The sequence below is a fragment of the Barbus barbus genome, assembly GCF_936440315.1.
Source record: "Barbus barbus genome assembly, chromosome: 4".
Classification (NCBI taxonomy): Eukaryota; Metazoa; Chordata; class Actinopteri; order Cypriniformes; family Cyprinidae; genus Barbus; species Barbus barbus.
Genome location: NC_136732.1, coordinates 13,924,700 through 13,939,095, shown reverse-complemented (window position 1 = coordinate 13,939,095; position 14,396 = coordinate 13,924,700). Strand labels below are relative to the sequence as shown.

At 37.4% G+C, this 14,396-nt stretch overlaps 1 protein-coding gene across 5 annotated transcripts in view; it reads left to right on the top strand.

Annotated features, from left to right (window-relative positions):
- The window catches only part of LOC306868742 (myocardin-related transcription factor A-like), a 46,648-nt gene that overhangs the window by 1,788 nt on the left and 30,464 nt on the right, over positions 1–14,396 (top strand). For 4 of the 5 annotated variants that reach the window (XM_079415068.1, XM_079415065.1, XM_079415066.1 and 1 more), the window contains exon 2: positions 3,638–3,810. In XM_079415068.1, coding sequence (XP_079271194.1) covers positions 3,651–3,810 — 160 coding nt within the window. In that variant the 5' untranslated portion in view covers positions 3,638–3,650. Of the gene's footprint in view, positions 1–520; positions 584–3,637; positions 3,811–14,396 lie in introns of all 5 variants that reach the window. The other variant, XM_079415064.1, reaches the window with a different exon arrangement.

The following is a 14,396-nucleotide window of genomic DNA, read 5'->3' as shown; positions in this document are numbered from 1 at the left end:
TAATGTGGTTGAACTTGATACTGAACATTTTAGATTCTTTGATCTTGTACATGCATTTGGCTTTGTGTGAAGTTTCACATTTTCTCGGTGACAAATCAGTAGAATGTGCAACAATGTTATCTCGCTGGCTAACATAGATGAGGTTTTATGGAAACCGCAAAAATGACTAAATCTTAGAAAAAATATTTTTATAAGTATTGTTTTGCATTAGGTAAGTATGTGTCATTTTCCAGCAAAACTTTAGGAAATTAAGTTATATTTTGTCATTTCCAGCTTCTAGTTAAAAAGAAAAAAAAAGTAAGTTGTATAGAAAACCTAGCATGGAATGAAATATGAATATTTATATATTAAAAAATTATAATGTATTAAATATTTCTTAAAATAAAATATAAATAAACTTAAATGTTTCTAACAAATATAAAATTTGCTAAATCGAACATTCTTTTTAATGCCCCTCATGTAAATAGATCTCAGCTCTTATTTTATTAGCTTTTTCTTTCCCTATTTTTCTTTCTTTCAGGTAATGGTGCCTCACACCTGACATGGAATTACGTTGGATTTTTTTGAGCAGGAAATAAATCCGGTAACCGAATCACAGGCACCTGCACGTAAACGCCTCTGGGTATTTCCCCCTCACATCTGCTCGTGTTTATTTTTCTGCTGCGTATGCAATTCCCAAAACCCTGATGTTCTCTGCACTTCTCAGAAGCTCTGTTTTAACATCCCTCCAGATCCTCTAATTGTAAGACGTTCACTTCATGCTATGTTACAATACTAAGTAAATTGCATGTGTGTGAAGTACTCTCCACTATGGTTGCAGACTTGTTAGCCATAGCCTATAGTAGTCAAAGTCAATATGAAAAGCCATTCACAACCCATTTTGCTTCTGTAATCCGATGTATCTCAGAGAGAATAACAGGATTAGTCTGCTTGATTGAAAGTCAGTTGGCAATGTGTGCCACTCGGGTGAGTACCAAGCAGTTGGCCTGGCTGCACCTGGCATGGATTAGCCAGCTGCCACTTTGCAGAGGCACCAGGCACACAGCATGATATTCTGACCCAGTGACCTCATCTTTTGGGTGAAGTGTGTAGTCTTAAACTGTTGCCTTGTCTATGCCTCACTTGTTTAGCTTGGTAAACAAAAAAACCATCTAACTGCCTTCCGTTGAAGCTGATAGTACCACCAGAGAGCATTCATCCCAGAGGGAATGATGTTTAGCATTCTGACCCAGATAAAAGCAAACGGACTGACCACGAAAGCTAAAATAAGAAACCTGCCCACAATTTTACAATTCAAAGACCTGAGGGAAACCACATTTTAAAAGTTGAGTCAAAATGCAACACATGTTGAGCCGTGGTGTTAATGCTGGATGCTTGGGTTTAAGTCATATCCTGATCCCATTCCTCACCCTAAAAAGTAGCCAAAACCCCCAAATGTGAGACTTTAATTGGACTTAAAAGATCAGTTGGCTGGGAGGTAATAAAACAGTGTATTGGAAAGACTGTAATGTCTGCCTCGAGTCAGCAGTGATGTACGATTATGATGTCAGTAAGTGCAATATGTTCCCAGCACTGGACCATCAGTTTCACATTATGATCAATAAATGATATGCATTTCCTCTGTGTCGTCTTACGTGATTAGCGTGAGTGTGTAGTGTTCAACTGTACAGTCAAGCTGTCAGAGAAAATCTATAATAAAACCATTTTTGCTGCTTAAAATTCTGTCCCCATCAGTACATGTGAGAATCTTGCGGTCCCTTTTCCCAACACTTCCCTCTGTTCATTATCGCTCTCAGCACATTTTACTCACCACAAAATACTCCTACTCATATTTTTAGTATTACTACCCAGAAATGTTCTGTGAACCAAACAAAAGGGAAGAAAAACAAGGAAATTAGGGAAAAATAAATGACTTTGCGAAGCAATTGCGGTGCTTAGAAACTGAGATGTAAACAGAATGTGCCTGTCAATCACGTTTTCCCAATTGTGACATCATTCATCACCATGGCAATAGATTCCAGCAGCACTGTTTTGCTCAGATGGCCTTATGAGAACGAACTGTGTGTGTGTGTGTGTGACTCACTCTGCACATGACTAAGCTGTTATCTGCTCTATATTCAAATCCTGTAGAGAGTAATGCATTTCTGAAAACACCTGACAATCTTTCTATCAAAACCAATTCTCTTGTTCTGCAACAAAGTGTTTGTTTTATCACAACTTTCTGTTTTTTTTTTGTTCAAGAGCTCAGTGAAAACCCCACTGAATCAATGGAATTCACTAATAGGACTCACTCACTAATATAGTCTTTTTTTTTTTATTCCTAATTAGACTCAAATAAAAAAAAAAATCTTCATTAAATATTGCTTAAATATTGATATTAATAATAAACATACTTAAATATGACTTTGAACAATTTCTTTATTTTTATTTTTTTGAACGGGGATTTTTGTAACTTGAGATCAGTTCTGATGGAAGCGGACTCCATTTTACTGAGAAAGTTGAGATGTTTTTATTGTTTAATGTTTAATTTTTCTGAAAGAAGAGAAATCTGTGATTTAATGAGTACATAATAGTATAAAATTTCCTTTAAAGAAGTGAGTTGTGTGTTAAATATTTTTTATGCTTCCTGGATGTTACAAACACATACTCATACATTGTGAACATGTAGAATTATCCTTATATTAAATTAATATTTATTTGTTTAATTCAAACACTCCAGATGTTTTTTTACTTTCAAATGTTCTAGTTTTCCAGTCATTCTATAATTCTCATTTTCCTGAATATTCAAACATTAGTTGTAGCAGATATTCAAAAACTCTCTTGTTTGAACCTTCAAATGTTTTGGATGTTGCAAACATTCTGAAATTCTTTTTTGAACATTAAAATGTTGTAGGTGTTGCAGACATTCTAAAATGATCTTTTTTAAAACATTGAAGTGTTCCAGAGATTGCAAACACTCTGAAATGGCAGTTGATTGTTGGAAATGGTGAACCTCATTAGCAGATGTCGTCGTGACTCAATGTTGGGGTGATGTTATGTGGGACGGATACCTTCACAATCTGTCACTGCAGAGATGCTACTTGTGTTTCTCTTTATGTATGCGAAGTGTTATAACATGTTACCATGGTGATGGTGTTTGTCATCTGTTTAAAATGCTTGCAGCAGAGTTTACCGCAGTTTTTTTTTTTTTCTGTTGCAGCGAGATCATATAACTACACCACACACACACACATTTTCTCTCAGAGTAGAATGCCCCTTTTCTTTTTTATGTAACTAAAGGTCATATCCTTGTACATATTCTGGAAAAAATGTTGTCATAAATTAAACTTTGTTCCCCTTAAAGCAGGGGTCACCAGACACGGTCCTGGAGGGCCAGTGTCCTGCAGAATTTAGCTCCAATCCTAATCAAACACACCTGAAGCAGCTAATCTAGGTCTTGCTTGGTATACTTGAAACTTCAAGGCAGGTGTGTTGAGGCAAGTTTGAGCTAAACTCTGCAGAACACCGGCCATCCAGGATCAAGTTTGGGGACCCCTGCCTTAAAGTTACACAAGCCTACTAAATACTAACTTAAAGTAGGTTAACAATGAATGACTATTGTAATTACTTTTAATACTGTTATTTCTTTTTATTTTAGGGCGGTTTTTACTATGGCGACTATGGGGGAGGAGTCAAGTCCCAGTGTCACTGCCCCTACTGATACCACAGGTTCCACCTCCAGTCCACAGAGTGATGCCGTAACCAATGAGCTGCAAGAACTGTCTCTTCAGCCCGCCCCCAACTTGCTTCCCATTCATGAGAGGAAGAATGGTAAGCTTATTGTTATGCAAAAACGGTTGCATGTAATTAATATATCTGAAGACCTCAGAATCTTCAATAACTCTGACTGCAGCATTTGTGAACACAGCATTCATAAGCTTTACTTGCGTAATAAACAGTACCAATATGACAGATGTCCGTACAGTAACTGACTCTAGAGAATTTTCTGATGCGTAAATAGTATTAAAAACATTTAGGATTTTATTTTTTATAGTAATCTAGAGCCAAATTGTTACTAGGTACAGAGTGCTGGTAAAATCACAGTAATGTAGAGTTGCTTATTGCTTCTATAAATGTACCATTTTTAAAAATTTCTTGTTCAAAATTAGGTAAATATACTGTGCGCTGTTTATTCTTATCAAGCAACTTGCATATATACTGTAGAGTTAAGCTGATGGTCTAAAATTAACTTTTTGCCACACTACCCAATAACAGGCGAATTGAGAACTTATTTTGTCATAAATATATCTCGTACTCAAATTATTTTTCAGTCATGCTGAAATGATTTAGGCCTAGCTGTTTTTCCTTATGTATTTCTGGCAATCAGTGCAGGTCATTGTGTCACTCGCTGCATAATACAGTATATGAGATGAGTCAGTCTCCATCGCTCTGTGAAACGCCGCCTGTCAGAACAACGTCAAGACTGATTTTCTTCCTCATTTTTGTCTGGGTGGCCTAATGAGAAGAATTTTTCACATGCAGTATATGTCAGTGTCACCACATGGAGTTATGGAGGAAATAAAACTTAAGACAATCCTAGATAAGCTTCTGATGGTCAGTTTTCCACCAAAAATGTAAAAGAAATGAGGTACGATTAATTTTAGACAATGCATTTTGTTGCTTGCTATTTGTAAACCTAGCAGCCAATTGGCAAGCAATTTTGTTTTCACTTAGTACTTATCGGATGCTGATCTTGGACCCTCTGTGTGCAATCACAGAATTTAAAGATATGTATTTTTTTAAATAATTGCTAAAAAATTGTGGTAACACTACAATATGGTTCTACTACTTTAATTAACTTGATCTAACAATGAAAAATAGCTGTAAAGCATTTATTAATCTCAGTTAAAGCTAATTTCAACATTTGATTATACATTATTAGAATCAAAAGTTACTTAATATTATTTTAGAGGACCTGTGCTAACATGAACTAAAAATAAAGTTGTAGTTTTAACATTTAACATTAACAAATATAAATAATGCTGTAACAAATGTGTAGCTTGTTTTAGTGTTAGCTATTGCATTAAAGGTAGAGTTCACCCAAAAATGAAACATTTGTTATCATTTGTTGAACACAAAATAAGGTATTTTAAATAATGTTGGTAACCAAACAGTTGCCTTTAGTCACTGACTTCCATGGTATTATTTTCTGTATTATGGAAGTCAGTGGCTACCAGCAGCTATTTGGTTACTAACATTCTTCAAAATATCTTTTGTGTTCAACAGAAGAATGACTCTTAAACAGCTTAAGTGATTTAAGTGAAGTAATGGATTGTATTGTAAAGTGTTACCAAAATCAGAACAAATACATTTACTTGTACTAACATGCACAATTAGGCATAGACATAATGTTGTGATTTGATATGATAGGCTTAGTGTTCTGATCTGCAAACGTGCACATACTGGCACATGGCTAAGCTGATTAACTATGTTTAGCATATGGTGACCTAGTGTTAATAATGGTTTCTAGTGTTATTTTGCATTACTAATCTTTGTAAACACCCACACTCACATCCCACAAGATCTAAATATGAAAGACTGAAATTCAGATTAAAAATCTAGTTATAGGAGCCATTTTATCTGTGAGGTGTCGCTACTGCCACCAAGTGGATCTTTTCAGCACTTTTATTTGATTTTTTTTTTTATCCTGGAAAAGTATTGGGCAGCCTGAAATCACTTACACTATATACAGTCTGGCAAGTGAGCAGCCATTTAGCAGATGCTTTTAACCAGCCGTGAGCGACCTGATTTTAAGTGCCTCATTGAGGCTAATGCATCGGCCCTAGTGAGAAGGGTCTGGCTGCAGACATGCACTCTACTCTGTCTGCAATGTCACATACGCTTTCTGTACAGGAACTGGACATGTGTTGCATAATGTTGTATAAGAGTTTGGTGCTTGTTGCTTCATTATGATTTGTAAGACTTTTAAAAAAAAAATTGTTTCAGTGATATGTGTGTTTCCTGAAGACAGTGTATGTTCTGTCTTTATGCTGGATGCTTTTATATAGTTATCTTATCCAATGCCATTAATTTAAATGTAAATTTCAGTTGGTGTCGGAATAATTTTTGGGGGCGACTGCATGTTTGTTTGGCAACATTGCAGGGTTGTCATTGTGGTGATTGTTGTGGACCTCAGATGCATGAGACACTGTTATCTTAACTCATGATATATATATATATATATATATATGAATTTATGTGTCCACTTCCAGAATGAACATTTCCTGACAATTTAATCACCCCCATGTCATCCAAGATGTTCATGTCTTTCTTTCTTCAGTGGCAAAGAAATTAAGGTTTTTGTGAAAACATTCCAGGATTTTTCTCCATATAGTGGATTTTAATAGTAGCCAGTTGGCTGAGGGTCCAAATTGCAGTTTCAGTGCAGCTTCAAAATGCTCTACACGATCTCAGCCGAGGAACAAGTGTCTTATCTAACGAAATGACTGGTAATAAAAAAAAACAAAAAAACCTCAAAACAAATAAATGTACTTTTTAACCACAAATGCTTGTCTTGCACTAGCTCGACTTCATGCATTACGTACAGTAATCATGCACGCGTGAAGTACGGACCCAGTGTTTACAAAGCGAACGTGCAAAGAAAGTCAAACAACCTTTAAGAAAAAGGTCAAACAACGATGTCGGACAATTTTTAAATTGGAGAAAATTCGATTTTCACCCTACGCTACCTTTTTGAACTGGTAAACAGACAAATACAGTTGGGCAAAAAAAGTATTTAGTCAGCCACCAATTGTGCAAGTTCTCCCACTTAAAAAGATGAGAGAGGCCTGTAATTTTCATCATAGGTACACTTCAACTATGAGAGACAGAATGGGGGGGAAAGAATCCAGGAAATCACATTGTAGGATTTTTAATGAATTAATTGGTAAATTCCTCGGTAAAATAAGTATTTGGTCACCTACAAACAAGCAAGATTTCTGGCTCTCACAGACCTGTAACAACTTCTTTAAGAGGCTCCTCTGTCCTCCACTCGTTACCTGTATTAATGGCACCTGTTTGAACTCGTTATCAGTATAAAAGACACCTGTTCACACACTGAATCAATCAGACTCCAATCTCTCCACTATGGGCAAGACCAAAGAGCTGTCGAAGGACACTAGTAACAAAATTGTAGACCTGCACCAGGCTGGGATGGGCTACAGGACAATAGGCAAACAGCTTGGTGAGAAGGCAACAACTGTTGGCGCAATTATTAGAAAATGGAAGAAATTCAAGATGACTGTCAATCTCCCTCGGACTGGGGCTCCATGCAAGATCTCGCCTCGTGGAGTATCAATGATCCTGAGAAAGGTGAGGGATCAGCCTAGAATTACACGGGAGGACCTGGTCAATGACCTGAAGAGAGCTGGGACCACAGTCTCAACGGTTACCATTAGTAACACACTACACCGTCATGGATTAAAATCCTGCAGCGCGCGCAAGGTCCCCCTGCTCAAGCCAGCACATGTCCAGGCCCGTCTGAAGTTTGCCAAAGACCATCTGGATGATCCAGAGGAGGCATGGGAGAAGGTCATGTGGTCAGATGAGACCAAAATAGAACTTTTTGGTATAAACTCCACTCACCGTGTTTGGAGGAAGAAGGATGAGTACAATCCCAAGAACACTATCCCAACCGTGAAGCATGGGGGTGGAAACATCATGCTTTGGGGGTGCTTTTCTGCAAAGGGGACAGGACGACTGCACCGTATTGAGGGGAGGATGGATGGGGCCATGTATCGTGAGATTTTGGGCAACAACCTCCTTCCCTCAGTAAGAGCATTGAAGATGGGTCGTGGCTGGGTCTTCCAGCATGACAATGACCCCAAACACACAGCAAGGGCAACTAAGGAGTTGCTCCGTAAGAAGCATTTCAAGGTCCTGGAGTGGCCTAGCCAGTCTCCAGACCTGAACCCAATAGAAAATCTATGGAGGGAGCTGAAACTCTGTGTTGCCCAGCAACAGCCCCAAAACCTGAAAGATCTGGAGAAGACCTGTATGGAGGAGTGGGTCAAAATTCCTGCTGCAGTGTGTGCAAACCTGGTCAAGAACTACAGGAAACGTCTGACCTCTGTAATTGTAAACAAAGGTTTCTGTACCAAATATTAAGTTCTATTTTTCTATTGTCTCAAATACTTATTTCATGCAATAAAATGTAAAGTAATTATTCAAAAATCATACAATTCATTTTCTGGATTTTAAAAAAAATCTCTCACAGTTGAGGTGTACCTACGATGAAAATTACAGATCTCTCCATTCTTTGTGAGTGGGAAAACTTGAAAAATCGGCAGTGTATCAAATACTTATTTGCCCCACTGTATCTTGTCTGAATCAGGAGAGAAATATGCACAGAGCGAGCCTGCTTACAAGCCAAAAAACATCTTAAGAATTACTTAAAAACATCTTAATGGTTGATTTGTTTACAAACACACAGCTGTTTTATGAGACATTAACTGACGGACTGGAGTCGTGTGGATTGCTTGTGGATTATTGTGATGTTTTATTTGGATTCTCATTCTGACGGCACCCATTCATTGCAGTAGATCCGTTTTTTCCATATAATAATTATATTTTATTTAGTTTCAGCATTATTTCAATTAACAAGAAACATTTTTAATTGTTTTAGTTTTTGTTTTAGTTAACAACACTAATGAGAGACTCTTTGTAACTCATGATGCAGGAGACAGGACTGTTTATATATACACACGTTTTATTCATTAAAATGCAGTTCCTCATTTCTGTCACCCTTGAGCTATCTCATTTTCCTAAGTGCAAAGTTTATCTATAAAATGCACGCATCTTTTTGATTAGTTTCCTCCGAGGCTATTTTACTCCCTCACACTTCGGCGTGTAAAACCAAATGTGCTACAGGAATAAGTCTGCGCCTCTTTTGCTAAAAAAGGCTCGTAAAACACCTGCCGAACGGAGTGATTTTACACCTTAGTGGTGAGGTGTGGCTGTCAGACAGACTTTGGATGCATTACCATAAATACAGCAGCTTTAAACTGCACCAGACAATTGTGATGTTCTCCATGTAGCCGCCAGAAATCTACACATTTTTAGGAAGTCACATTTCACAGATTTTAATTTCAGCCATATATATTCATATTGAGAAACACCCTTCTGTGACTGCGAATGTGCGTTTGTGTGTGTCATTCTGTTGGCAGAGAAAGGTCATTGAGTGCAGAGTGGGCTGCTTTAATAAAGCACTCACTACTCAGCACAAATGTGTGTGTGTGTGTGTGTGGACTGAATGACTTGAGGAACAGCTGTGGTTGTGTGGCAGTGCTGTCACACACAGACACACACACACACCTTTCCCTGCGGATAACTTCGGTCTCCACGCTGCTTCTGCAACAGCAGGAGCTCTGGATCTTTGATGTGGCTGTTTCTTCTCATCAGATATCTTCCTCCTTTATTTTTTATTTATTTCTTTTCCATCATCTTCCACTCTCTTTTTATCTCATCCGGATTCCTGTTCGCAGATCAGCAGTTCTGAGTGAATGACTGAAACAGGAGAAATATGAAAGACACAAAGGCTGAATTAAGTTTTTGGAGTTAGAAACTTCAGCGTCTCTTTGAAGGAAAAGCGCTATAGCACTTCTTTTTGACCTTTTGAAACCTTTTAAAAAAACTTGACCACCATGCTGGACACCAGCTCGTGGCTCCATGCCGGCCCCGCCCCTTTTGGATCTGCTCCAATCAGCCGTGGCGTGAAGAAACAAGCCATCCGATTGGACCGTGAGCGGCGTGCCTGCCTGAGTCTGAGAGAAGGTGTGGAGTCATGTTGCATGTGTGCATTCAGACCAACAAACATACTTGAAGCCTTTAGCGAGTGTTTGAAAAGACCCCTAAGTCAATTTAACTTTGATTAGCTCGACCCGCACCGTTTGTGCTACAGATATTATTGAGATCTCAAATTGTGTGGTTTTGTGGGGTGTGCTATTACTGTTTTAAGCTTTTAGACTTACAATATTGGCCTGGCAGATAATAAAAAGGGAGAAAAAAAATACAGAAACCTGTGGGCCAGCAAGCTACCACACAGAACATTTAGAACACTATAGCTCCTTGGCAACACCCTGGCAACCAACTTAGCATAGTGGTGTTGAGTTTTACAGTGTTATTTTATTATTTATATACTGTTAATACTGTTCCAGTATTTATTAGTATCTTGAGTTGTATTTCAGTTTTAAAAGATTTTTTTTGCTAATTTAGTTGTTTTATTTAACTTAAGCGTATTTCAGTTAGTTGCCAAAGCTATTTTTCAAATTTTATTTTATTTATTTTAATCTAATATTTCTGTTTTATTTTATTTCAGCTTTATTTCAATTACAAATAAATAAATAATAATATTAGTTAACAATAACAACACTGCAACATGGTTTCATTACCATATAATGGTACACCGGTTTGTCTAAACTACTTGTTTATGAAGTCAAGACAATGAAGTCTTCCTGAAGGGTTTGTGTACCCAAAAATGAAAATTCTACCATCATTTACTCTTCTGCTGAACACAAAAGAAGATATTTTGAAGAATGTGTGTAACCAAACAGTTGATGTACCCCATTGACTTCCATAGTATGGGGAAAAACATGCCATGGAAGTCAATGACTACCAATAATTGTTTGGTTACCAACATTCTTCAAAACATCATCTTTTGTGTTCAGCAGAAGAAAAGAAATTCATACAGGTTTGGAACAACTTGAGGGTGAGGAAATGATGACAGGAATTCAATTTTGAGAAACACTCATCGACGAAGTGTGTTTGTGTGATTGTGCATGGCATGCCATGGGTGATAAGGGAACCAGAGCGACGACATTACAACAATCCAGGATGAAGAAGCATCAGCTCATGCACACGCACACACACACACACACACACACACACACACACACACACACACATATGCTTGAACAGCACATTTAGGTGTCCAGCAGGTCGCAATTTGAGACATGAGGTGTAATTTAAAGTGATATCTTCAATAACTCAGCAGCAGCTCAGCGGCCTGCCACACAGATTGAGTGTCAGGTACAGTATGACTGCGATGACTCAAATAGAAACATATGGAGAACAAGCTACGGAGAAAGATGGAGAGATTCCAGACGCACCATAAGTCATGCATTGTGAGCTTAGTTTAACTGTGAGATTTGTAGTGACAAACACAAAGTAAAACAACTCATTTACAAGGGTCTGATCAGTTTATATCCTGGCATTGTTGAATTCTTGATCTTGATCGTTTGACAGATGGGTAACACTTTAGTTTGGGGAGCAATTCTTACTGTTAACTAGTTGCTTATTGGCATGAATATTACTAACATATTGGCTGTTAATTATTACTTATAAAACACATATTGATGCCTTATTCTGCATGATCATATTTTAAATCCCTTGATGCTACTGCACCTCATACCTACACTTATAGGGATAGTTCACCCAAAAATTAAAATTTGTCATTTACACAGCCTCATGGCGTTCCAAACCAATATGAGTTTCTTTCTAATGTTGAACACAAAAGAAGATATTTTGAAGATTGCTAGTAATCAAACAGTTGATGGTCCCCATTGTCGTCCATAGTATGTCTTTCGCTACTATGGAAGTCAATGGGGACCAACAACTGTTTGGTTCTTCAAAATATGTTCTTTTGTGTTCAACATAAGAAAGAAACTTATACAGGTTTGGAAAGCCATGTGGCTGTGTAAAAGATGACAAAATGTCAATTTTGGGGTAATATATTCCTTTAACAACTACCTACTATTAATCGGCAGCATGTAAGGAGTTTATTCATTTTTGTGGTTGCTTTTATTTTAGCATTATTCAGTTAAAGAAAATATACTGCTTCATTAAATGGTCATTTTAACACTGTAGTTTCATATATTCGACAATTTCACCATTTAACTGTGTGGCACATGTTTTCATGGCATGTAATTACATGTATAAAATATAATCTCTATACTATTCACATTTTACCCATGTAATATTTATTTAATATTTACAGATAAATTTAATATTTTATATGTAAGAAAATAAGTGAAAATAATGTGCGACAATCGTTAACTTACAACATTGTCCTCCTGAAACGCTTGCACACACCTCCTGCCAGCCATCTCGATTTCACCTCCCGATCATCTTTAGTGACCTCACACCAGACCAAAATTCAGCAGCCCATCAGCTGTTGTGATGACCTAAAGCCAGATCACAATTTAGCAGCGCAACAGGTGCAGCACTGGCTCTAGTCCACAACACAAACAGCATGTGAACAGGTGCTCGGTTAATAAATTTACCCATGCTGACAGGGTCAGACCTCAACAACATCAGCCATGTTCAAAAACACATCTTCTGGCTTTTATAGTTGTCAGATGAGTGATAAAATGCTATTGTGAGGAGATTTTATCTCGAACTATGCTACCATTTGACATCACAAGTACATATCATTACCATCAAAATGTTTTACAGTAATGACTGCCATTTGATACTTTTCTCATACTTGTGCAAGACCTAATTTGTAGAAATATGTTCATATCAATACTATGTATTTTACATATATTTTATATCATATACAGTGCCCTCCATAAGTATTGGAACAGTAAAGACAAAATTGCTCTGTTGGCTGTGGAGTCAAGACATTTACAAATATGATGAAAAGATGAATATGAGACAAAACTACAGAATGTCACATTTTATTATTAGTCGTTTCAACACATACATGTTTTACCAAATAAAAAGAACAGCACTTTTAGAGTTCATCCCACTCATTGATGTGAGCATAAGTATTAGGATAGTTGAACGTAAGGCAGATATAAAAGATTAAAAGCTATTATTTAGTTGCAGATCCCTTGCGCACAATCACAGCAGTGAGTCTGTGACCCATAGACATCACCAGACTCTTGGTCTCATCCTTTGAAATACTTTTCCCAGCCTTTAATGCAGCCAATCCCAATTGTTGCTACCTTTACTCTCCTCTTCAGCTGGTGAAATTCATGTTCAATCGGATTTAAATCTGGAGCTTGACTTGGGCAATCTAAGACTTTCCATTTCTTTCCCCTCATAAATTCCTTGACTGAACTGGCAGGGTGTTTTGGGTCATTGTCCTGATGCAATATGAAGCACTTCCCAATGAATCTGGTGGCATTTTCTTGAATATTGGTAGGCAAGATGGTTTTGTACCCTTCTAAATTCATTCTGCTTCTGTCATCATACATTAAGTCATCAGTAAAGTTGAGAGGGCCTGTTCCAGAGGCAGCCATGCATGCCCATGTCATGACACCACCTCCATCGTGCTTTACAGATGAGGGTGTATGCTTGGGATCATTTGCAGTTCCCTTTTTCCTCCACATTTTTTCTTTCCCATCACTTAGATAAAGGTTCATCTTTGTCTCATCGGTCCATAAACACAGTTCCAAAACCCTTTTGACTCACCTTTGTGCTTTTTTGCAAACTCTAATCTTGCCTTTCTATTTTTGGTGCTGGTCAGAGGTTTGCATCTTGCTGTGTAGCATCTGTAATTCTGTGTCAAAGTCTCCTGAGGACAGTAAATTGTCAGAGCATCACCCCAGCTTTCTGGAAGTTGTTGGTGATTTTACAGACACATCTTTTAGGATTCATTTTCACAGCTTTTATGATTTGTCTGTCATTAACTACGGTTGTTTTCTCAGCCGATCAGGTCATTGTTGGTGGTTTCCAAACTCTTGATTTCTCCATGCCCTTTGTTTTTGCTATAGCTCTAACTGACGTCCTCTTTTCTTTTAGCATCCAAATTGTTTGCTTTTCTCTCAAAGTCAGCTCCCTCATCTTCATCCTGGTTTGTGTGTGTCATCATCGAACGTAAGATTCAGAATACAGAAGTAATGGATATAACTGATACGACACATTCCCTGCTTTTAATATCTGAAGAATTAATCGGCAGCTGATCACTTAGAAAGACCTGTGAGGCAACTGTTCCAATACTTATGCTCACATCAGATAGAGGGATGAAACTCTAAAAGTGCTTAACTTCTTAGCTGCTAAAACATCTGTGTGTCGAATCGCCCAATAATAAAATGTGACATTCTGTAGTTTTCTCATATTCATCTTTTCATCATATTTGTAAATGTCTTGACTCCACAGCCAACAGAGCAATTTTGTCTTTACTGTTCCAATACTTTTGGAGGGCACTGTATGTGACCCTGGAGCACAAAACCAGTCTTAAGTCGCTGGGGTATTTGTAGCAATAGCCAACAATACATTGTATGGGTAAAAAAATATATTTTTTATATTTTATGCCAAAAATCATTACAATAATTAAGTAAAGATCATATTCCATGAAAATATTTTCTAAATATAAGACAGGTGCTGTAGGTTAATTTACCCATGCTGACAGGTTC